Source organism: Dipodomys merriami, unplaced genomic scaffold (genome assembly GCF_024711535.1).
Source record: "Dipodomys merriami isolate MVZ:Mamm:240054 unplaced genomic scaffold, mDipMer1.0.p SCAF_103, whole genome shotgun sequence".
NCBI classification, from domain to species: Eukaryota; Metazoa; Chordata; class Mammalia; order Rodentia; family Heteromyidae; genus Dipodomys; species Dipodomys merriami.
Genome location: NW_027202305.1, coordinates 3,177,323 through 3,202,824, shown reverse-complemented (window position 1 = coordinate 3,202,824; position 25,502 = coordinate 3,177,323). Strand labels below are relative to the sequence as shown.

The 25,502-nt window shown below is 45.5% G+C and overlaps 1 protein-coding gene across 7 annotated transcripts in view; it reads left to right on the top strand.

Annotated features, from left to right (window-relative positions):
• Positions 1 to 25,087, top strand: part of LOC138810120 (jhy protein homolog) — a 49,866-nt gene extending 24,779 nt beyond the window's left edge. For all 7 annotated transcript variants that reach the window (XM_069997316.1, XM_069997304.1, XM_069997310.1 and 4 more), the window contains 5 exons: positions 4,477 to 5,066; positions 9,640 to 9,940; positions 20,870 to 20,950; positions 21,624 to 21,752; positions 24,632 to 25,087. In XM_069997316.1, coding sequence (XP_069853417.1) covers positions 4,477 to 5,066; positions 9,640 to 9,940; positions 20,870 to 20,950; positions 21,624 to 21,752; positions 24,632 to 24,829 — 1,299 coding nt within the window. In that variant the 3' untranslated portion in view covers positions 24,830 to 25,087. The remainder of the gene's footprint in view (positions 1 to 4,476; positions 5,067 to 9,639; positions 9,941 to 20,869; positions 20,951 to 21,623; positions 21,753 to 24,631) is intronic.
• Positions 25,088 to 25,502: the final 415 nt, after the last annotated feature.

Below are 25,502 nucleotides of genomic sequence, written 5' to 3'. Positions count from 1 at the left end.
GAGCTTCCTAAATGCTGAAGCCAGGGATACCTGGAGCCGACAAGGTAGAGTGAACTCTCCTGGCACAGGGCTGTGGAGGACAGGATCTGATAGCACATCGGATACAGAGCTAGGGCATGGCAGAGAGCACTTTAAGGCATGTCTCGCATTCTGGGCACTGGACCAGGTCATAAGGAGAATTCTGGGGCTCCACCTGCCATGCACTTGATGCATGACCTTGGCAAATGGCAACTTCACCTATAAGCCTTAAGTTTCCTTGTTATGAAAAAAAGAGTTGGTCTAAATGACCTTCAAGGTAAATTACAGTTGCTAAATCTTATGATTCTATGGCCCTGTATTCCTAAATCATTTAAATAATCATAGAATGCCCGTTTGAAACATGTTGTGACCCAGAGCTCTTTTAACTGTCACTAAAATGGAACAAAATAAGAAGAAAGGTAAGAGAATGCTTTCTGTTGTCCAGGCATACTAAGTATCATGTCTGTAACTCTCCTGAATGAAGACAAAACAGCACAGGACATTTAAAGTCATTTTACACAAAACACAGCAACACAGAGGCCCCAGGAATGGTTCCCTTTCCTGATTCCATTTTTACCTGGTGCCCTGGAAGAAGCGATTAGCAAAGTGTGCACTGGTGGATGGCATAATCCACCTTGCCTGCCTGTGAGAAAAACAGCTCTGTGAATGGGACTAAGGGAGAGTCCCATTCTCCTTTTTCAGAGGAGAGATTAGCACATTTACATGCTAGACAGAATACAGGTGGATCCATTGTAACAATGAGATGTACAAGACACTATGTTGAAAAACGAACTTCATAGCTTTCGCGGGGAGTGGGGGGAAGGCAGGGAGTTGGGGAGAGGTGGGGAGGGAAGGGATAGTAGGGGGAAAACAAAGGAGGGGGTAATAGTGCTTGATAGGAAATGTACTCATTACCTTACTCACGTAACTGTAACCCCTCTCTGTACAGTATCTTTATGATAAAAATATTTAGAAAAGAAAGAGAAACTATAACTAGAGGAGGGAAGAGAGAAAATAGGCCAGGTGCAATTAAAAAACCCACACATCTTCTCTCTTAAAATTTTGGGAATGGTAATGAGCGGGTCACTGAGTGGTACGAACCAGCAGGGGAAAGGCACTGGGTTCCAGCCTAGCAACATTGGGAAGACAAAACCTTAAACAGATGATCATTTGTGATGTGAGTCTCCCAGTGCCCATGCTGCTCCAATTCATCATACCAACAGCAGAAAATAGAGCCATACTCCACATTTTCCTAATATCATAGGATGCAGTTTACAACCCAAGTTCAACAGACTCGTTTTTAATTGTCAGTGAGCTGTTTAGCAGGGGGGGGGGGAAAGGAAAGAAAGAAAGAGGGAGAAAGAGAGGAAGGAAGGAAGGAGGGAGGGAGGGAGGGAGGGAGGGAAGGAAGGAAGGAAGGAAAGCAAAGAAAGCGCAACAGAAACGTCTTCCTATCAGAGCTGACCCTGGAGCTCAGGGCCAAGTCTGGGTAGCTGAAAGCAAGGTGGCTTTTGTGTTGAAGCCAGGGAGCGCCTGCTTAGGATCAGAGCGTGAAGTCTGCCTTGGGCTTGTGATTTGTAAGCAGGAGAGCTGCAAGAGAGAAGCAGCCAGCCCCTACCTTTCACAGGGATGGCGCAGACATCCTTGGATGGCGCAGTATGAATGAACATTAATGACTAAGGACGGGCCTTGCTGAGAAATTGTCATCCCGGCATTAGGCACGAAGACTCCCCAGGGCTAACACACCGCATGTGACGCATGTGACGTGAAAACCTATTGCCATTAAGCAGTGTGGGTAACAAAAGAACCCCAGCGAGAGCAGGATGAAATAGCGGATTTCAGTGCTGATGCAGGAGATTAAACAGCCTGAGAATGGCTTTGTATATTAACTTCTGGGAACTCAGATCTTGCCACCTAAAGCGTGACACCTGAGGCCTCAATTGTAGGGTAATAAATCTTCCATAAACCACAGATCTCAAGTAGGCTGCCTGCAAGGTGAGAGAAATCACATCAAGCCCCATAAATGTCCTTTCTGGGGACTGAAATGCCATCTCCAGGCACTCGGGTTTGGGTGAATGGCGGATTTAACACTTGAGACAATTGAAGTTTCATCAAATGATGAGTCCTTGCCCTGTTGACAAAGCCCCCTGTGAGGGCCATTGTGAACACAATTGTTGGGCAGCAGAGGTAAGGACACAGCAGCGGAAATCAAGTGCTAACCCAGGACTTCGGATTTGTTTCTTCTTTCTTTGGTGAGGAAGAGGAGAGGAAGTGAGGAAGATCAGTCAGCAGAAAAAGTGCCTTGTCACTTTTTTTCTGCCAAGAGTTAATGGTGGGACTGAGGGGGATGACCTTGTCAGCACTGATCATGGTTGTAGATTATAGCAAAGGGCACACTCACTTGACCTTCCTGCTCAGTAACAGCAGCCAGGCAGAGAACAATTTCTTCCCCCTTTCCTCCAAAGCGGGAGGCTTCAGGCCCAACTCAATATACTGCATGGAACAAAGAACCTTTTCTTACCTCAGGATAGACAAGTTTTGTTGTTGTTGCTTTGCTTTGTTGGCTTGTTTTTGTTTTTGAGGGGGACTATTTTGGCAGGAGTGGAGTGTGAACTCAGATAGGGTCTCAGCTTTTTGCCTGGCCCAGCCCTGACCGTGATCCTCTTGTCTAACCCTCCGGTGTGGCTGTACAGGCTCCCAGGTGGGCCCATCATGCCCACTTGTTGATCAGGATAGGATCTCATTAACCTTTCCCAGGCTGGCCTCAAACCCTGATCCTCTCTATAGCTACTCTCTAAATAGCTGAGATTACCGATGGGCACCACGCTACCCAGACAAGAAAGATTTTTTTTTCTTTTTTTCAGAGCAAAGTAAAAAAATAAAAATTGAGCAAAACTAATCTTGGCATGGCCTCCGTAGCCCCAGAAAATCCAAATTCCAGAGGGAACATAGTCTACCTTTCAAATTAGAAGTGATGCTTTACTTACAAGTCTGAAACAAGGAATACTAAACCATTTCTGTGTTAATTTCAACACCCTCAACCTTATTATAATGCGGTTTCATTAGAAGTAGAATAGCACTTCCCATTATGTAGGAATACAATGCAGCTTGAGAATCACATCAGAAAAAAATCTAAATAAAAGCTGATACTTTTTCCTAAGGTCCTTCATAACAAGGTGAAACAAACATACCTCATTCACTTCCAGGTATTTTTCTCTCCAGTGATCTAGCTAATTGTTGCATTTTTCAATTAATGTTGCATAGATACTGGATGTAGGAAGGTTTTAGCTTTATTTATTTTTTTGTAATCTGTGAGCTTAGAAAAGGAGAAATACCTTGCCATTATTGATGCATATGTCACTGTTTTCAGTAAGCACTTAATCATTCTTTCCAAAAGCCTCTTAACTCAGCCAGGTTTTCACAAAGTAATGAGTGTGCTTTTTCCTTGGAAAATATTCCTAAATGGCTCTAGCACAAGATAGTTACATCGTGTATCTATTATACAGGGAGTACATCTTGTTGTTACTAGACTCTGAAAAGCATAAAGACTGCTCTGAAATTGAAATCTTCCCCCTTCCCCCCCCCTCCACCTTTTGATTGCCTTCAGTCCAGGCTGTATTAAGGAGCAGAAGGAAAACAGCCCTTTGGTTTTGTGATGTCTATCACAGCTCTGGCTCTCTCAGGATCTGCTGAATAAAATCTAATTTGTTTCATCTGGTGAAGAGGTCATCCCTAGCTTCTAACCTGTATGAGCAGGAAGAGCTGGTGCTCTGAACTGTATTTCATATTAAACTTGTACTTGGTTGGGAAAGCAATTCATCAATGTTTTCTGGTTAGGGTTTTTTTTTTTTTTAATAGCAATTTAGTTAAAGTAAGATTGTGTTCTCTGAGATGGATCTTTGGTCTCTTTTTCTGTGTACCACCTTGGAGGTGAAGCTGGCCTCTGCCCCACCTGCCGTGTGGTGCCGCTTCCCCTTCCAGACTGTAAAAGGTTTGTCTTTAACACAAAGCAAGTTGGAGCTCGCCACCTCTTTCTAAGCTCACAATCTAAAGCCTTTCACCGAGACTTCCCCCAGGTGTCTGGAGTGAGGAAAGGGTCTCCGTAGCATTCACGTCCTTGATCACCTTTCTAGCTTCAACTCACAGTTGAAAATAAAGAAAACAAGCCGGGCGCTGGTGGCTCACGCCTGTAATCCTAGCTGCTCAGGAGGCTGAGATCTGAGGATCTCGGTTCAAAGCCAGCCCCGGGAAGGAGAGACTGTGAAACTCCTATCTCCAATAAACCACCAGAAAACCGGAAGTGGCGCTGTAGCTCAAGTGGCAGAGCGCTCGCCTTGAGCTAAAGAGCTGAGGGACAGCACCCAGGCCCAGAGTTCAAGCCCCACGACCGACCAAAAAAAAAAAAAAAAAAAAAAAAAGGAAATAAAACACTAATGTATAACCATCATATCTTTTCAGGATTACCAGGAACGCTGGTCTCAGCAGTCTAGCAGCCTCCCAAGAGGTCAGTCCTCTGAAACAACCGAGGGACAACAGCCCTGGCGAAGGCCAGCCAGACCCAAGGTTCACAAAGAGCGCAAACGCCAGGGCCTCCTGCCTCCTTTCAGGGAAGAGGAGCTCAGGGTCAGTCACGGAAGCCAGAGCGCCCCCTGGCAGCAACAACACCCAGACAGCGACCTACCAGACAGGAGGGCACTTAGGGTCCAGAACCCCAGAGTCACTTCCAACATCTTTGTTCCACCAAGTCAGGCTTTTGACAAGGTGTTACATATAAACTCTACTGGCTATCACTCCATGCTGAACCTTAATAGAGAACGAGGACTCAGACATGAGGAGAAGAAAAGGTTTTCCTACCAACAGCTACCCAGCTACACTCCTGCTGCTATGGATCTGAACAACCTTAGTGAACTGTCTAAGACACACGGGCCCCTAAGCCAGAAAGGGCCTTCAGCTGTTCATGACACGAACGTCCACAGGCCGACAAAGCATAAGAAAGCACCCACACAGCCTTCTCCAGAGATGAAATATAAGAACTTAGAAATGTTATGGTAAGAATTCCTTTTGCTCAGCTGGTTTCCCCGAGGAGAAAGACAGGAGAGGGAGAAGGAAATGGAGGAGACACTGGGTATGGTCAGCTACAAGGGAAAATCCAATGTAAGGCTCTCATCTGACTAACGTAGACCACTCTTAATGTGTTTCTTTTCTTCTTCCCTGTCCTCTCTCCTTTTCCTGCTATAGTTAAAGTAGCAATCAGAGGGAGAGAAGGACATGGAATCCAATGTGCTGCAAGGATGTAATGAATGGAGAGAACCAATTATCTCCAACACTGTCACGGCCTAGCCTAAGAAAATAACCTAAAGTATAGAAGAAATGCGTACATAAAAAAAGTCATTTCCAGACAGGACCTAGAAATCTAACAGTGGGGAAAGGTCTGGGTAAATTACGATATTTAATGTCATATAACCACTACAAATTATGAGAACAAGAAAGAGTGTCTATAAAAAGAAACCAGTAAGGTGCAAGATTCTGTTCAATTATGAGCTCTGCTAAGATACCAATCATGTCATCTGGCCAGGGAGAGTGAGGTGATTGTAATTCCTCCTCTCTAGTTTCTAAATTATCCAGGAGGCCCGCATTGTAGACACATTGCCTCTCCCTCTATAGACAGGGAAAAGGAAGTTATTTTTAAAACCACTTCTGGGGGCTGGGAAGGTGGCTCAGTGGTAGAGCGCTTGCCTTGCATGCATGAGGCCCTGGGTTCGATTCCTCAGCACCACATAAGCAAAAAGAAAAAAGCCAGAAGTGGCGCTGCGGCTCAAGTGGTAAAGCACTAGCCTTGAGCTGAAGAGCTGAGGGACAGCGCCCAGGCCCAGAGTTCAGCCCCACAACCGGACCCAAAAAATAATAATAATTAAAAAAAAAATAAAACCACTTCCAGGGACCTTTGCGAAAGGCTTGAGTTTTCCTGCCTGTCACCAGCTTTGTCTGGATGTTATACAGGCCTATATCCACCCTGGGAAGTGAGTTGAGTACTGCCCTCTTTTTACATCCTCTGGGGCACTTCATAGACAGCTGCAGTTAGATCTTACTTAAAGTTCAGTAGAAAACCAGGCGCTGGTGGCTCACACCTGTGGTCCTAGTTACTGGAGAGGTTGAGATATGGAGGATCTCAATTTGAGGCCAGTGCAGGCAGCAAAAATTGACTCAATTCCATCTCCAAAATAACCAGGGAATCACTAGGATTTGCTCTAATAATTCTAAGTCTTCCCAGTCTGTTTTTTCGTCAGTCTGATAAATTATACTTATTAGGAAAGAAATTAACATTTTGCTAAGTTTTAAAATGTACTGTCATAAAACTTTTCACAGTATCTACATATACTTTTGTATTATTCAAGTTTTGTAATCATGCTTTCATTTTTAATATTGTATATGCTATCTTTCTTGTTTTTAATTTATTTTTTCAATTAAGGTGTTGGTATATATATATATATATATACCACAAGCCTTGATTATGAATAATAATCTGTTGGCATAAGGATTCTGAGTAGGGGGTTGGAGGCATGGCTCAGTTGGTAGAGCACCATCCAATGAGCGAAAGGGCCAGGTACTGAATTCAAATTCCAGTTTCCAACCTAAAAATAAAAGGAATTCTGGGTAGCAACAACCTCTTTTTTGGCATTTTTACATTTTTCTGTATTTGTTATGATTCTTGGTTATATTGGTCTGTTGCAGTATTTTGCTGCATCAGTGTTAGCTATTTTATTGACTTCCTATTCTGGGAAGATGAGAATTTACCTCCTCTCCCTCACCATCACCACAGCCATTAACCCTCCAAAAGTCATAGGTAGGTTTCCATTGAAAAAAAGAACAATACTCAGTTACTTTTATGATCATGTCAATGCAACCATAATTCATACTCTAGCATTGAAGACTATAGCTGTGCTTTATTATTATTTCCCAAAAGTTTAGATTGCCTTGCTATTTTTTTTCTTTTTGTACTTGTGGCTATTTTTACCCCATATTTCCCAGTGGCCTCTGAGTACAGCATTTCACCAGGACAAAAACCCCAGGCTCTTCTTTCTTACGAAGACCTTTCGTGGCTTCCTCTTGCTAGACCCACTCCGCAGCCGGTCTGAGGACTCCCTTTTCCAGACACTCACACTTCGTCTTGTTGGAGCGCAGCCTCTGATACATCCTCAGACTGGAAGCAAGGCATAATGGCAGAGGTGGGGCAGCAGGCGGTCCTCAACCTGCTGTGTTCCTGCTCATGGTTGCCCGGGGTTGACCTTCATTCCACCATGGAAGTTCCCTTCTCCGCCCCACGTCCCCTCCACCCCTTCATCCCCTCTCTCATCTTGGTAGAGAACATCCCACCACCAGGAGGAAGACTGTTTTGAGACACTGCATGCCTGGACGTGACCCCTGACTGACAGCTGACCAACTATTGCCGAATTCTAGCCTGGAAATCTTTTCCCTCCGACTTCTATCCTTGTTATCCTTCTATCCTTGTTAAGAGGTCAGAGGCTTCCTCTTTCTGCATCCTTTGTACAAGGCCCTTTTTTGTTTCTGAAGCTGTAGGGTCTTTTCTTTTTCTCCAACAAAATAAGGAGATACCACAATGTGCCTTTGTGAGGGTCTGTTTTCGTAGGTTGTGCTGAGCCTTTTAACCTGGGAATATGCGTCCTTCATTTCTGGGAAACTGTCTTGAATCATCTCCTGGCTTCTGGCTTCCAACCATCTTGTCTGTTTGCCCTTTCTCAAACCTCCTGTTATTCACATGTGTTCTTTCTTCTAGGACTGTTCTTATGATTTTTTTTCTCTCTTGTTCTTTATTCCTTTGTGATTTTGTCCTACTTTCTGTGAGATTTTGTATCCAACCTTTCTACTGCTCTTTTTTAAAATTTATTTCCAAGAGCATTATTTTTTGCTTCTGTGATTTTTCTGAATATTCCTTTTGCCATGGACGTGACATCATTTCTTCTCAGCATCTTACATCTCAGTAAGTGAGAATGGAGAGTGAGGGCCATGGTGATCATGGTTAAGTATCTTTGATTTCCTATTTAGGTTCTCTTTCCTCAAGTTATTGTTGGTGGTGGTGTGTTCAGTTTCCCTTCACTTGCTTTCCTATTTCCTCTGTGAGGCTGGTCTCACTCATCTGGCACTTGAGTTCCTGTTCGTAATTACGTGGGAGGGACTGGCCATCTCACTGGGTGCTGAGAGACAAGCTTTGTTGAAGTTCGGTGTGTGTAGGAAGCGCCTCTTGTCTGTTCGGGATCATCTTCTTCATGTGGTCCGATGATTTCTACACCTTCCCTAGGATACAAGTCCCCAGGGTACTGTGGAGGTGGAGAAGAGACATGAACCTCATTGTACAAAATGGGGAAGAAAATAGGTAGATTTCCCCACTTCCTAAACAGACTTTCAACCGCTTTTCGACTGACATAGATGTCCCCTTTCAGACAGGAATCCATTCTGCCTGCTCACCCCACAAGTACCCATTAGAGTTCACTGGCATTTTCTCGTGTTTGTTTTGTTAAGCAGTGTTTCACTTGTCATCTTGAAAACAATTTGGGGCATATTATTCCTCTCTGTTTTTCTCTTCTATTTCATCAATCTGTGTATTTTTGTTGTTGTCTGGAAGCTTCACTTTACGATATGCAGGCATGATATTTTCAGTTCTACTTGACACTCCTCTGTGATTCCTAGATCCTGACTGTTATAAGTTCAGAAAAATTTCCCATTGGATAATATGCTTGCTTCTTTCTCATGGCTACAGATCCTCATCCGGGTCATTTTAGCCTTAATTTCTTGGTTGGATTTCCATGATTGTATGGAAATTCAGAGCAAAGACCAAGTTAGACTTGCTCTGCTGTTGCTAGAAGCCAGTGAATGCATTTTCTTAATCCATTATTATACTGAGGATTTGCCCTTGAAGGGTGGTCATCCTCATCCAAGGATCTCAGTCAGATCCCCTGTCACATGTAAAGCCACAGTCTCCCATGTCCTGGGCCAGCGTTAACTTAAACAGTCTTAGAGCCAGACTTCCCCCAAGGAAAGTCATAGCTGCAGCTAAAACAAAAGCCGCTTTGGCTTTAGTTCCATGTTGATTTTCATCCCTAGAGATTTTCTGCTTCTCTTAAGAATTTAGCTATATATTTGGCTATAATTAAAAGCAACATTTGAAGCCAGGCGCTGGTGGCTCATGCCTATAATCCTAGCTAGTCAAGAGGCTAAGATCTGAGGATTGTGGTTCAAAACCAGCCCAGGCAGGTAGAAGTAGAGCTATGGTAGAAGTGGTAGAGCACTAGCCATGAGCAACAAAGCTCAGGGACAGCATCCAGGCTCTTGAGTTCAAGCCCCAGCCCCAGCACCAAAAGAAAAAAACAAAACCATTCTCAGATGTTTGGATTTTCTAAATGGTGTTTCCCTGTTCTGGATGCACTAAGTTAAAGTTGTAAAGAAGAATAATTAGAATGTCCTAAGGAAGAAAAAGAAGATTTGAAGATAGGAGAAGTGTATGCTGAAGGCCATTCACTTGATTTTGGAACTGATACGTCATTATTTGTATGCTAGAAGTCTTGTTTGTGTAAGTTTTATTGACGCATATGGTTTCCCCCCCAGGAAATTCCACTCTTCCGTGGAGAGTGAACCTAACAGAGCCTCCCCGGACTCCCGGCTCACACACATCATGGATCAGCACCAGCAGGCCCTGGTGCAGCTGGCCGAGGTGCAGCCCCGCAAGGGGTCCCTACCCAGCCTCCTCACCTTCCCTCCCATCCTACCCAGGGTGGAGAGCGAATCCCAGCTCAGCTCAAAACGAAGCCACAGGCACCAGATGATGAAACTCAACCGTAGCAATTCAGAAGGCTATCTGTCTCAGCTGGAGAGGGCGGGGAAGCCCAGGAAAAGGAACAGCATTAAGGTAATACACACGTCATGTCCCGTCAGCTCACATTCTTGCTTTGGCAAGACAGACGGACCTGCATCCCCCACCCCTTGTGAGTCAGAGCCCAGGGATAGGAGCAGTGGTTACCAAGCCCCTGTGGTCCAGCTGCCACCGCTGCGTGCCCTGGGAGCCCAGGAATGCCCACTGCTACATCTTTCTAGCTGTAGTTGCTGCCATTTGCTTTCCAGGTCGTTTGGGGAAGGGAGTGCCAGTGTGGAGAGTAGATGATAATTCTCCTCCGTCCCCAGCTGGGGCATCATCGCTTCCTGGGAGAAGCTTGCCCACACAGTCCCCTCCTCCCCCACGGTAAGCTGGGCCTCCACACCCATTGGCCTGTCCAGAAGAGAAGAGCATAGGGTTGAGTCTCTCAAAGCCCTGTTGCCGCTGGTCCTCACCACCCACCAATGGCTCCTCACAACTGAAACGGTCCCTTGGTGCTCACCTCACCTCAGCTCCTGTAGCCAAATGCCCAGGCCGGCCAGCAGCTGAACTTTCCCCTGCAGTTGTGACCCGTCTATACTGAACTCCTTATCTGTAGTAAGATTTGCCCTCACTGGACCTCTGTGCACCACCTTCTATGTCCTGTGTGTTTCTCCACTGTTAAAAAGCAAAAAAAAAAAAAAAAAAAAAACAAACCTCCTTAGGAGGGCTGGGAAGGTGGCTCAGTGGTAGCGAGCTTGTCTTGCATGCACGAGGCCCTGGGTTCAATTCCTCAGTACCACATAAGCAGGAAGTGGCACTGTGTAGCTCAAGTGGTAGAACGCTAGCCTTGAGCTGAAGAGCTGAGGGACAGCGCCCAGACCCAGAGTTCAGGCCCCACGACTGGCAAAAAAAAAAAAAACTCTTTAGGAAAGATCTCTTGCTTCTAGTGCCAAACTTCTTTTTTATTAGTGTAATGAAATACTCGTAGCAGACAACTTTACAAAGAAGAAAAGAGGTTTTTTTAATTTTTTAACTTAGTTAATATGCATCATTGCTTTTTGTTTGTTTTTTGAGATGTTTTTGCCTTTTCTTTTCTGGCACTGGGGATTGACCCCAGGATGTTGTGCTTGCTAGGCAAGTGCTTTGCCACTGAGTGACATCCTAGTCCATATACATTCATTGTACAAAGGTGTTTCCTTATGGTATCTCCATAAACATATATAATATACTTTGGTCAAATTCCTCCCTCTGTTAGTCCTTCTTGTCCTCCTTCCCCTTTGAGATCAATGTGGCTCAAAATTCTGAACATTCAAGAGCATGTGGGCGTCAGTGGCTCACACCTATAATCCTAGCTACTCAGGAGGCTAAGATCTGAGGATCCTGGCTCAAAGCCAGCCCAAACAGAGAGTCCATAAGTCTCTTCTCTCCAATGAACCACCAGAAAACTGGAAGTAAAGCTGTGGCTCACAGTAGTAGAGCGCTAGACTTACATGAAGGGTTGAGGGACAGTGCCCCACGACAGGCCAAAACAAACTAACCAAAAGAATCATCAAATGGTCTTTACTCCTCTGGCCTTCACAATTAAGTCTTGCTTCTCTGAATGAAAAACAAGATTCTCTAAGATTGTCCCACCTTCCTCTCTACCACATGTCTCCACACCCTGTGCCCTCTGGTCTAGTCCTGGCACTGTGAGGAGCTGTTTCATTGCTAGCATGTGCTATAGCGGTCTCCTGAGGCTCAGCTCCATCAGTGCCCACCCACAGTGCTCCCACAGCCCATCAGACCTCCACTGACCTGGGCACACACACTCAGAAGAGAGCTTTGCTGCATGGTTCTGACCAACTCTGGACCTCTGTTAAACATTCGGACTTTCTGGGCTGGGAAGGTGGCTCAGTGGTAGAGTGCTTGCCTAGCATGCATGAAGCCCTGGATTCGATTCCTCAGTACCACATACACAGAAAAAGCCCGAAGTGGCACTGTGTGGCTCAAGTGGTAGAGTGCTAACCTTGAGCAAAAGAAGCTCAGGGACAGAGCCCAGGCCTGAGTTCAAGCCCCAGGACTGGAAAAACAAAACAAAAAAACAAACAAAAGCAACATTCAGACTTTAAACTGAGCGTTCAGTCTGCAGGGCTGTCACTCAGTCCCACGCGCTGACCTCAGCCAGTGCCTGCTGTCTCTGTGACTTGGGCAAGTATGGATGAACCATCAGAATTATTCTCTTTGGAGACTCAGTATGATAGTAAATGAAATAATGCATTAAAACTTTAGCTTATTCCCTATAAATTGTTATATTCCTTTTCCTTCTTCCTTCTCTTACTAATTTGAATTCCTGTCTTACTGAACAAAGATAGAGGAAAGTGCATTACCAGGACTCAAAGTGCATGGGAAAGTGAGGAAGAGGAGGGAGAGCTTCAGGCCCTGCTTCCCAACTGGGAAAGTCCTTCCCCTGCTGCCTTCCTGTCAGGACCGTTCCAATCCAGTCCACATCCCACAAACACGCAGAGGCGCTCTGTCCAGAAGCTAAAGTGACTGAGAGCTGTGCTGTTTGTAGAGCACCGTGAGTTCAAATCCTGCAATCTCCTGAACCATATTTTTAAAAGAAAAAAATTGAGCCAGGCATCAGTGGCTCACGCCTGTAACAATAGTTACTCAGGACACTGAGATGTGAGGATCGATGTTCAAAGCCAGCCCAGGCAGGAAAGTCCGTGAGACTCTTTTTTTTTTTTTTTTTTTTTTGGTTCCGGTTGTGGGGCCTGAACTCTGGGCCTCGGCGCTGTCCCTCAGCTCTTCAGCTCAAGGCTAGCGCTCTACCACTTGAGCCACAGCCCCACTTGTGGCTTTTTTCTTTTTGCTTATGTGGTGCTGAGGAATCGAACCCAGGGCCTCAGGCATGCAAGGCAAGCGCTCTACCACTGAGCCACCTTCCCAGCCCCGTCCATAAGACTCTTATCTCCAATTAATCACAGAAAGAGCTGGAAGTGGTACTGTGGCTCAAGTGGTAGAGTGCTTAGACTTGAGCTAAAGAAGCTTAGGGACAGTGCCCAGGCCCAGAGTTAAAGCTCCAGGACTGAGCTCCAGGACTGGCAAAAAGAAAAAAAGAGGAAGAAAGAGAGAAAGAAAAGGAAGGAAGGAAGGAAGGAAGCAAGCAAGCAAGCAAGGAAGGAAGGAAAGGCAGGCAGACAGGAAGGAAGGAAGGAAGGAAGGAAGGAAGGAAGGAAGGAAGGAAGGAAGGAAGGAAAAAAAAATGAGGATTTGTGAAAGAGAATAGTCCTCGGCCCTTTCCTCATCTGACCAGTTCAGGAATACTGGGTGTTGTCCAGCCATTAAATCAGACAGGGGCGTGGAGCAGTGGAAAGCCCACACACTTGTGATGTCCGCTCCCCACACGTGACCAGAGCGCAGTCATTAGGTGGTGTGTTTGCTGTCGTAGCCCGGCGTGGCTAGCGGGAGGCAGGTTTGGGTTCCGTTCAGCCACCGCGGGCAGATTTCCTTCACTCACTGTTCCGCAGCGTGTGAAGTGCTGCTTCCTGTTCTTCAGTAACTGTCTCACACTTACCGCATCTGAGGACTGTTCTGGAACAGCTCTGAGCACTCCCCACACCCCAGTTCAGCCCTGCCCTGCACTTGAGATGAGTGCTTTGCAGAGCAGTCAGTGTCCTCTCAGTCCAGGCACGCTGTGTTCCAAGTTGACAGCACAAATGGGCTGTGTGGCTTGAGAAGGATCGTGCCTAATTACTGATGGAAACCCGCTGTCCGCAGTCCTGTGCCATGGCCTGCTGGGCCAGCGGAGGGAACGGCGGCTCAGAGGGGCCTGGCAGCACCGGGCTGGGCAGGTGGCAGTGGACCAGTGGCTAATGTGAGACCAGCAGAGATGCAGGGCCCCGGAATGCGCACAGGGAGGCGGGGCTTGGGCAAGGGCATGCTTGTATTTTCTAATTCATTTTCCTTGAGCTCAGAATGCATAATAGGAAGATCACTGTTGGTTTATGATTGTTGTTATTACTATTACATTTTTTACATTGTGGTACTACAACCTTTTAGTCTGGTAATAAGAACCAAAGGAAGGTACACCAAAGTCGATTGTGGGGATTACTCTACTAGAAAGGACTTTGGAAGAGTGAGAAAGTAGATTAGTGGTTGCCTGGAGCTGGGAGCTGGGGGAGCTTGGAGCTTCTATTTGCAGGGTGATAAATTGGATCATGGTAATGTTTACACACTCTGAATATCCAAAAGGACCAAAAGATATTAAATGATACAACCTCAAGTAGGTGAGTTTGACATATGTGAATGATAAATAACTTGGTAATGCAGTAATAATGCTGCCTTTAAAAAGACTCCAGATGGAGACCTCCGACAGAATGGCACGGCTGAGGAGCAGCGCACAATGACGTGAGCCAAACTTGAGCCAGTTCAGATTTTCATCTCCAGTCACCCAGAACAAACTCCGTTAGGAGCTAGGGCTATTCCTGCTGGAAGCAGCTTCTCCCGAGAAGAGCCTTCCGGAGCTGGCCTTGGGGCCACAAGCTCTCTCTTCACTCTGAGATGCTAGACCCTTCACTCTGGTTTTTTTTCTGTGCTGACCAAGGTGTTTATTTGAGGCAATTGTGAGAACTGTGGCCAGAGACCAATGAGCAATTATTCATGTCTTTTGTGAGTCAGTGGGATGATGAGAAGTTAAGCTGCTTCAGGCTAAGGATGAGATTTCTGGGCGCTGATCATTTCTTTCTCATCATCTTTGGCAAATTGGATTTATGACTTAGATATGAGTAAGGCTTGATTTTTTTATCCCCTCCTTTTCATTATTGATTTATGCTGGCAAACAGACTATAATTTGGTGATTGTGAGACAAAAACAAATTTGTTTTTGCAAGTTGTCTGAGTTCACTCACCTATTCAAAATGATTGCAAGTTTTTAAATGTGATGAGAGCCGATGCGCCCCATCACCAGGAGAAAAGCTGACTGAGGACCTTACGTGTCCCTTTGTTCTCAGTAGTTGGCACATGAAGAAATCAGCGGAGCAGCTCACAAATAATGCTTATCCCAGAACATCTTGAGCATTCCACATTTAGAGAAATAGCTAGAAGTTGAACTATAACTAGATAATACAACACCGGGCTCTAAGAAAGTCACAATTCTCATATTTGTATTGAAATGAACCCCAAGAATGGACCCAAGAGTTCTCTCTTTTGTAGCTGTTGTTGGTTCTGTTTTCTTTTCTCTCTGCGGGGTTCACTCCTGCGTCTGTCTTTGGGAGGGAAGAGCTGGGCACAGAACTCGAGAAGAAAAGTGTGAAAAAGTGAAGCGGTGGCGCTCACTAGACACTGATGAACGTGAACTTCACAACTCGTGAGTGGAGACAGGAGGGCGGGACTGAGAGGGTGAGGGAGGGAAAGACACTTAGACTGATCACCTGACTCACATGGCCGTAACCCCTCTGTATGTCACCTTTATAATAATAAAATAATTGTTTTTCAATCACATTTAAAAAAACATTTAGTTACAAGAGAAGAGGATGTAATGCTAAAATGTTTATTGAAAAAATAAAATAACTGGATGGATAATTTTTTTTTTAATTTTTTTTATTGTAGAGATACTATACAGAGGGTTACAGTTACATGAGTGAGGTAATGAGTACACTTCCACTTCCTCTTGAACATTGTTACCCCCTCCATTGTTTTCCCCCTACCATCCCCTCCCTCCCTCCCTTCCCCAAGGTTCTTTTTTTTTTTTTTTTGATCGTGATTAAGTGATTACTTAATTTCCGGAAATTCACAGTATTGTGGAATAATGATGCTCATTTAAAGTCACAAGTTCATTCTAACTTTCCTGGAGCAAATTGTCTATCACAGTCTGTAATATATAACGGTGCTCATATGTTATATACCATATATGTGATCAGCAGCATGGGGATATTTAGTAGTGGTTCAACCAGATGAGTGGGAGTTCTTTGTTTCTTAAGTCCTGTTAGTTTTGTCATATCACCTAACATTTTGGATTCATCATCCACTTATCAGGGAGACCATGTACTGTTTGTCTCTTCGTTCTTGGCTTACCTCGCTCAACATGATTCCTTCTAGCTCCATCCATTTCCCTGCAAATGCCATTATTTTGTCATTTCTAATGGCTGCATAATATTCCATTGTGTATAGATACCACAATTTTTGGATCCATTCATCTGTGGTGGGGCATCTAGGTTGTTTCCATATCCTAGCTATTGCGAACAGTGCTGCAATAAACATGGAGGTGCACGTGTCCTTGTATATTGGTTCCTGTTGTTCAGGGTAGATGCCTAGAAGTGGTATGACTGGGTCGTAAGGGAGGTCAATCTTTAGCTTTCTGAGGACCCTCCAGACTGCTTTCCAAAGTGGTTGTATGAGTGTACATTCCCACCAGCAGTGTAATAGCGTTCCTCGTTCTCCACATCCCCTCCAGCATTTGTCGTTGGCTGATTTGTGGATGTGGGACATTCTGACTGGGGTAAGGTGGTATCTCAGGGTTGTCTTTATTTGCATTTCCTTCACCACCAGGGATGATGAACATTTCCTCATGTGTTTCTTTGCCATTTTTATTTCTTCATTTGAGAAGTCCCTCTTTAGTTCCCTTGCCCATTTAGTAATTGGTGTGTTGGGTTTGGGAGGGATTAGTTTCTTGAGTTCCCTGTATATACAGGATGTTAACCCCTTGTCTGATATATTGCTGGTAAATATTTTTTCCCAATTAGTTGGTTGTCTTTCTAGCTTGGTTGCGATAGCTTTATCTGTGCAGAAGCTTTTTATTTTAAGGTAGTCCCATTTGTCGAGTCTCTCTCCAATTTGTTGTGACCCTGGGACTCTGTTCAGGAAGTTCCTTCCTGTGCCTATTAGTTCAAGTGTCTCTCCTACTCTGTCCTGCAGTAGTTTCAGAGATTCAGGTTTAATGTTAAGGTCTTTAATCCATTTTGAGTTGATGTTGGTGCATGGTGATAGGCTGGGGTCCACTTTTAGTTTTCTGCATGTGGCTGCCCAGTTTTCCCAGCACCAGCGGTTGAAGAGGCTGTGTTTCTTCCATTGTATGTCTTTGGCTCCTTTGTCGAATATCAGCTGGCTGTAGGCCTGTGGATTTATTTCTGGATCTTCTATTCTGTTCCATTGGTCTTCGGGTCTGTTTTTGTGCCAGTACCATGCTGTCTTTGTTATTATAGCTCTGTAGTAGAGTTTGAAGTTCGGCATGGATAGCCCTCCCATATTGTCTTTATCCCCTAGAATTGTTTTGGCTATTCTAGGTCTTTTGTTGTTCCATATGAATTTTTGGACTGTTTTCTGTATTTCAGTGATGTACGTCATTGGGATTTTAATAGGAATTGCGTTGAATTTGTATATTAGTTTTGGAAGTATTACCATCTTTACTATATTAAGTCGGCCTATCCAGGAGCATGGGAGGTCTTTCCATTTCCTAGTGTCTTCTGCAATTTCTTTCTTTAACTTTTTATAGTTCTCATTAAATAGTTCTTTTACATCTTTGGTTAGGTTAATTCCTAAATATTTTATTTTTCGGGAGGTTATTGTGAATGGGGTTGCTCCCTTTATTTCCCTCTCTTCCTGTACATTATCAGTGTATAGGAAGGCAACTGATTTTTGTGGGTTTATTTTGTATCCTGCTATTTTGCCAAAGTGATTTATGATTTCTAAGAGTTTGGGGATGGAGTTTTTGGGATCGTGGAGGTATAGTATCATGTCGTCTGCAAAAAGGGATAGTTTAACTTCTTCTTTTCCTATGAGGATCCCTTTAATATCTTTTTCTTGGATGGATAATTTTTACAAAAGTATGAACAGCCTGACAGAAGAGACCGGAAGCCGCTGCTATGGTGGCTTTGCTTGGTGCTGACTTCTGGATTTTTCTTTTAAAAGAGACGTATGGTTTTGAAATGCCCTTCATGGGCACTGTTTTGTCTACCTTAGGGTTATTATTTGTGATTTTAGTCTAAAGGTTGCCTTTAGACCAGATGCCCTGAAGAGTTTTTTTTGTTTGTTTGTTTTTGTTTTTTGGGGGGGTCCGGTCGTGAGGCCTGAACTCTGGACCTGGGCGCTGTCCCTCAGCTCTTCAGCTCAAGGCTAGCGCTCTACCACTTGAGCCACAGCGCCACTTCCAGCTTTTTTCTTTTTGCTTATGTGGTGCTGAGGAATCGAACCCAGGGCCTCAGGCATGCAAGGCAAGCACTCTACCACTGAGCCACCTTCCCAGCCCCGCCCTGGAGAGTTTTGACCCTAGGTGTTCAGCTTTGTAATGGAGCCAGTTCCATGGACAGAATGGTTCATCCTGGTGGTGTGTCATGCCACGCCTGTGGCAGCCTCAGCGTGGCCCTTTTGAATTAGGACACCGAGACAGAGGTGTTAGAAGCATTTCCTTCCACAGCAAGAAGCACAGACCAGCGGCGTCAAACATCCGATGAAGCCACACGCGCAGGTGGCGCTTGGCCAGGCTGGGCCTCCCGCAGCTCTGTGCATCAGTGACCTGCTCTTCTCACTCTGCCAGCTGCACCTTGGCTGCTCCTGCTGTATGAGTCAATCTACTTTCCAGAAAAGGAAAAGGGGAAAGGGAGAACCCATGCTGGTTGCATGAAGACACACCCTCTGCTCAGCAAACCTTCAGTCCCAGCCACAAGTCTGGAAGTCCTCAACAACCCCAGCTTCAGCACCCACAGATTTAACCAACATGGGTCCAACAATATTCTAAAGATATTACTTCTAAGTCAGGCAGCAGTGGCTCACGCCTGTAATCCTAGCCACTGAGGAGGCTTGAGATCCTGAGGATCATGATTCAAAGCCTATTACCAAAAGAACCAGCAAAAAGCTGGGCTGGAAGCATGGCTCATGTGGTAGAGCACCAGTCAAGCAAGCAGAAGACTCTGAGTTCAAATCTCAGTACTGCCACATCTACATCTATACTGAACATGCACAGACTTTTATTTTTGTTCTTGTCATCATTCCCTGAAGAATCTCAAAAACTATTTCCATAACATTCCTGTTGGATTAGGTATTCTAAACAATAGGGTGATTTAAGGCATAAAAAGTGATGTGTAACCTATCGGCAAATGCAGCTGCAGATTTTATTATCTTCAGGGTGTCCTGGAAGCCTGATGTTCATGGGCAACAGGGACACGTGATTTTGACTTCTGAGCCTCTATCATGGCAGCCAACTGGAATGACCACTGGGGAATCAGCCATGTCCTGCGAGAGGACCCACAGTGGTCGTGGTTGGTACAGTAGGCAGATGTATATGCATTGTTAAGCTTGTAAGAGCTTTATTCAAGAGTTAGGGTTAATATGCCAAGAATCCCTCTTTCATCTGGACCCCCTTTGCCAAATTCGATGTTAGAAGAGGGCTAGGTAGATGGACAGAAGCTCTCAAAATGGGTGAAAACATGGTGCCTTGAGTAGGCTTGGTAGTGCCCATCTGCAGTCACATCCACCACTAGGCAGAAGCAGGAGCACTGGAAATTCAAGAGTAGCCTGGGCAAAGTTAGGAAAATCCCAGCTCAGAAGCGAAATATAAACAAAAGGGATGGGGTCATCGCTTATTAGCAAGCTAGAAGACCTGGGTTTATTCCCCAGTACTGAAAACAACAACAACAACAACAACCAATACTGTCTTGACACTAACAGCACTCGACACAAACGGAACAGCGCACTGGTGTTACTATACTGGGGCTCTTTCTCCACTCCAAGCATGAACTTAGATGCGCGCTAACACGATTACTCTCCTCCTAGCTATTTCCTTGTTATTTGTCTTTTCCCCTTCTCTTGGTAAAGGGGACCACATTAATTAAGACATCGAAAGGTAAAAGGATTTGGTGTCTTCACAATGGGAAATAGTGTGTCTGAACTTAAGTTTTAATGCTGAAAGCTGCCATTTGGAGAGTGTCTTAATCTGGCCTGTGATCAGCAGAGGATTAGGGTTTCTTCCTGTGGACTATTTTGGCTCCAGTGTCATAATCTAATAAACTTCCTCACTATTGCTTGGTAATACCCATACTAATAAATCACACTGACTGAACAAAACCAATTTCTCAGTGGATTTTGTCAAGACTCTTCAATGCTTACTTTCTTTTGAGTATTATGAATGGATTACAGTTGAATTGTTATTTATTTTGCTTTACTTTGCTTGAAGTTACCTTTTTTTTTTTCCCTCCCCAACAATCAAGAGCAAAATTTTTTGTGCCTGTACTGGAAATAGAACTAGAACTTAAGACCTTTATTTTTGCTCATCTGGTGTTCTACTTCTGGCTTTTTATTGGTTAATTAGAGATAAGAGTCTCACAGACTTTTTTACCTGGGCTAGCTTCAAACCATGATCCTCAAATCACAGCCTCTCGAGTAGCAAGGATTACAGGCATGAGCTACCAGCGCCCCGCCAAGAGCAAAATTTTAAAGTTACTATCTTCTGATTCTTTTCTGTTTTGTGATGTCTCTAAAAGGCACCGTTATACCTCGCTGGACCTTTTGGAACAATGTGCTCAGATTGCCTCTTTAAAAGAAGTCATTTTATTTAGCAAACTTCACAAAGTTGGCCCTCATAGCCCACAGCATAGACAACGTGGCAAGGTCTATGTTATCGTGGAAGTGTTCATAGAAACACAGCACATTGTTAGCTTGAAAGTTTTAATTTGCAATTTTCAGAATTTCCATTTCTCTTATTACAGAAATGGAGAAGTCAGAACGTGTTAGCTAACTACACACACACACACACACACACACACACACACACACACACACACACACACACACACACACACACACACACACACACACACACACACACACACACACACACACACACAAACAGATCGACCATTATCAATATTACCACTGAACTGGAAGAATGGCCAGTGAGGAAATGCACCCCCCAGGCTGCCCTTCCTCTTTCTCTGCCTGTGCTTGGGCACGTGTGACTACCTGTGGGCCCACAGGGCCCTGAGCGACGATGTTTCTCTGCTTGTTCTTTCAGAGTTCTAAGCTGAAAGGCTATCAGAAAAGGGACGTGACGCTGGGAGGCCTGGGACCCGACCTGGAGTCCGTCAGAGACAAAGTGAGTGAAATGCACACGGTGTTTTCCTTCCTGACTCGGCCCATCCGCATCGCCCTGTAGCGACACTGACCCAAGATGGTCCTCAGCGTCAAGCTCCCTGTCACTGTCCTCCCCGAACAGACCCTAAGCAATTCCTACTGCAAAATAATCATGCCTAGCCAGTATCCTTTCATGCACGCACCTTTCCGTTACACGTGAGAGCCTGCAGTGGAGAGTCGGCACACGCAGGTGGACTCGGATGCGTGGGTTCGTGCGGTTTGGGTCTCTCCTGATAGTGTTCTTGATGGGTCTGAAGTAGCCACAGAACGGACCTTTCCGGAGCAAGTTCCCCAGCCCCTGAGCGGGGCAGCCTCTTCATCGCTCTGCTCGAGCAGAAGGAGACCCCCCCTTTAATGTGTTCTAACTGCAGCTGCTTCAGGCATACAGAGTGTGCAAGCAAACATGGAAATAAATTGAGTAAATACAACCCACAAAAGGGAGGTGAATGGGATTTAGCTTCGGTCCAGGGGACACGGCACACGCCCCGGGGTGCGGCCCTCAGCGCAGGGGACCGCGGCAAGGCTGCTGCTGTCTCCTCACTCCCGGCCAGGGACCTCTCCTGGGCCGCTGATGTAGCGTGCAGAGAGAGCCGACCAGGACCTGTGACTCCTCATAGCTGTGTTTCTCTGAACAGATGCAGAAGTTGGTGCAGCAGAAGGAATATGCGAGGCAAGTGAAGGAGTACAACATGAAGACATTCCCTGCTCCGTCCAAACCGCAGACCGCGAAGACGGAAAACAAGCCAGCTCCCCCCCGGCACAAGGTCAGAAGGTCTCATCAGTCAGCGCGAGCGGGCGATGGCTGTCACCTCTTACCCCGTGTATTTGGAAGGCAGGGATACTTCAGTAACTGCCATGTCTGTGCTCACTATCACCAGATGGTGAGGGAATTGCCCCCCCCACACACACACAGACTATTCTGCAAAGTTAACTTGCTTATTTTCCCCAAGTTCATGATCTGTACTTCCAAGTACAGAATTTTAGGAAATCACACATAAAAGCAACAGAGTGATTTCTTAGAAGAAACTAGCAATCCTGATTGACTACCCATTCCACTCCCTGTCATTCACTAAGTTTCAAGGAAATTAATGTCTCCTGGCTGTTCACGTCCAGAAGGTCCTTGCTGTTCCGCTCACGTTCACCCCCTCCTTCCCTGTGGAGCTCGCGGTATAAAGGCTTCTCTAGTGAAGATAAGATTTCAAGAAATACAGAATGTTCTTCCTCTCAGATGTCATCTGTCCTACCCAGGGAGGTGAAGGAAACATGTCCTGTGGAGACAGGGCTCTGCCACAGTCTGTCCATACCACTGTGGGCACGGGAGTCTCTCCGTCAGGGATGAGTGGCCCTGGGGTCTCTCCATCAGGATGAGTGGCGCTGGGGTCTCTCCATCAGGATGAGTGGCCCTGGGGTCTCTCCATCAGGATGAGTGGCGCTGGGGTATCTCCGTCAGGGATGAGTGGCCCTGGGGTCTCTCCATCAGGATGAGTGGCGCTGGGGTCTCTCCATCAGGATGAGTGGCCCTGGGGTCTCTCCGTCAGGATGAGTGGCCCTGGGGTCTCTCCGTCAGGGATGAGTGGCACTGGGGTCTCTCCATCAGGATGAGTGGCGCTGGGGTCTCTCCATCAGGGATGAGTGGCGCTGGGGTCTCTCCGTCAGGATGAGTGGCCCTGGGGTCTCTCCGTCAGGATGAGTGGCCCTGGGGTCTCTCCGTCAGGATGAGTGGCGCTGGGGTCTCTCCGTCAGGATGAGTGGCGCTGGGGTATCTCCGTCAGGATGAGTGGCGCTGGGGTATCTCCGTCAGGATGAGTGGCGCTGGGGTCTCTCCGTCAGGATGAGTGGCCCTGGGGTCTCTCCGTCAGGATGAGGGGACCTGGGGTCTCTCCGTCAGGGATGAGTGGCGCTGGGGTCTCTCCATCAGGATGAGTGGCGCTGGGGTCTCTCCGTCAGGATGAGTGGTGCTGGGGTCTTGGAGTGTGGGCTTCGCATCCCTCTCACAGCCACGCACATCTTCTTCCTCAGACCTGAAGACCTCAGTCCTCCCCGCTGAGTTTCCATCCTGTCACTTTTCCTTTTTCCCTCTATTCCATTATATTTTCAGAAGAACATCAAGGCAACAAGTACACTATTAGACATTACTATACAGGGCTGGGAAGGTGGCTCAGTGGCAGAGCACTTGCCTTGCATGCATGAGGCCCTGGGTTCGATTCCTCAGCACCACATAAGCAGAAAAAACTGAAAGTGGTGCTGTAGAGCGCTAGCCTTGAGCTGAAGAGCTGAGGGACAGCACCCAGGCCCAGAGTGCAGGCCCCATGACTGACAAAAAAAAAAGAAAGAAAAGAAATTACTATACATTTCACCTATGCACTGAAAAGTTTGGACTCTTTCCCTATGTTTTAGAGTTTTTTTCTATCTATTTATTCTATTTACTCTATTTACTATCTAGTCCTACTTCAGTTATAGACAAATGCTTATTAAAATATAAAACTCAGCTGGGCATTGGTAGCTCACACCTGTGATCCTAGCTACTCAGGAGGCTGAGATCTGAGGATTGCAGTGCAAAGCCAGGCCAACAGAAAAGTCCCCATGAGACTCATCTCAAAAAACCAGGAGCGGCACTGTGGCTCAAGTGGTAGAGTGCTAGCCTTGAGCACAGAGAGGCTCAGGGACAGTGCCCAGGCCCCAAGTTCAACTGCCAAAATATTATATATATATACAATAAATATAAATATTAATGTTTATCACATATAAATATTTATGTATCTATCAATCTCATATAAAGGCAGATTAGACATCGTATTTAGTGGTCCCGTTTGCATGCATACACATTGTTGAGAGCCGGAGTCTCAGGAACAGGAGGCAAGCGCTGTCCAGCCCGCTGGTCTTGTTCTGTCATGAATGAGACAGCCCTCAAAAACAGACTGACTTTTTTTCAGCATTTAGATTTCTTCTTTTTTTTTGTTCTACTCTTCTTTTTTAAATAAGTTTTTTATTGTGAAAAATAGAGGGGTTACAGTTACATGAGCAAGCTAATGAGTACATTTCTTATCCAGCATTATTGCCTCCTGCTTTGTTTTTCCCCTACCATCCCACCTCTCCTACCTCCTCAACTACACCCCCCACCCCCACCCCCAGCATTTAGGTTTCTATAGATAGACTAAAGAAGAAAAAAAAAATCAACTTCTTTTTCTGGAGTTCTAAGAGCTTGGGAACAATAAAACACAAGTTCACCCATTGCAGTGATGTCTTCTATCTCCAGCTATCCCAAGTCCTCTTTGGGTAAAAAAGTCTGTTGATAGCTCATCAGAACAAGTGTGGCTTTAATAAGACTGTCAAAAACTAAGTAAATACGTAAGAAATCTACTTCCTAACAATGAAGGAAATTCAGTCTTATGAAGAAGATATCCAAAGGGCCTATCTATCATTCTGACTCCTTTTTCTCCACAATGTATTGTCTAGAGGCTAATCAATTCTGTTCAAACTGTGCACTGTACCTCACTATTTGCATTTTCCATTTGACTTGTTCCCACCTTCATCCCAGCACCATCTCCATTTATATTCTAAACATTTCCTAAGACCAGCTTTAGCTTGAGGAATCCAAGACTTGGCTGCCATTTTCAATGAAAGTTTCTCTGTATGCTTCTAGGCACTGGAATATGCAAAGACCATCCCCAAACCCAAACCTCCAAATCTGACAGACCAGGGAAGCAAGAAAAAGACGAAAGCAACCCATGGCGAGAAAGAAGAAGGTCTCCCTGAAATCTCACTGCTGGAGATCCTGCAGAGCAGGCATGAGAGAGAAAAGCAGGCCGTGGCTGCCTTCAAAGTCCTCCACATTGTCTAGACACCATTTGGTGGGAACCAAAGGTGCTCTGAGCCCCGACATGGAGAGAAGTGCCAGCCACGCCCCCTGTGGTGAGAGTGGCGATGGGTCCTGTCCTCCACCCAGCCACAGCCCTGCGTGCTTTGTGTAGGATTTCATACTGGGGTCTGGTCAGAGAATGGTACCATGCTTTATTTCCTGGGGAAAGAGCATTTTTATTTATTTTTCAGGCCAGTTAAAATTTGGGCTGATAACCAGAAAATAAAGCCATTGATTTTATACTGGATCTGTCAATGTCTTAAATTATCTCCACCCTTTCCTAGTCCCTGAAAAATAAATTTACCTACTTGTGTCCCTTTCCTACATCCCTGATAAACACTTCTATTTCCCTTAAGATGATCTCATCTGGGACCAACCACCAGTGAATTCTGAGATAACATTTCAAAATTATTACTTGAATCTCCAAGTTCAGCAAGAAACATATATGTACAATTGAAAGAAATGCAAATGCATCTAGATGTCCCTTCTGAAATGGAACACATCAAATGTTGCTCTAATAGAGCATCAAGACATTTGTTACGCATCCTCCAACACACCAAGAAACTCTCACCACAGACAGCCGTGAGAGAGACACCTCTACCAAGCCTCGGGCCAGTGTGTGTGCCGACTGGCATCTCCCATCACCACCACAGCC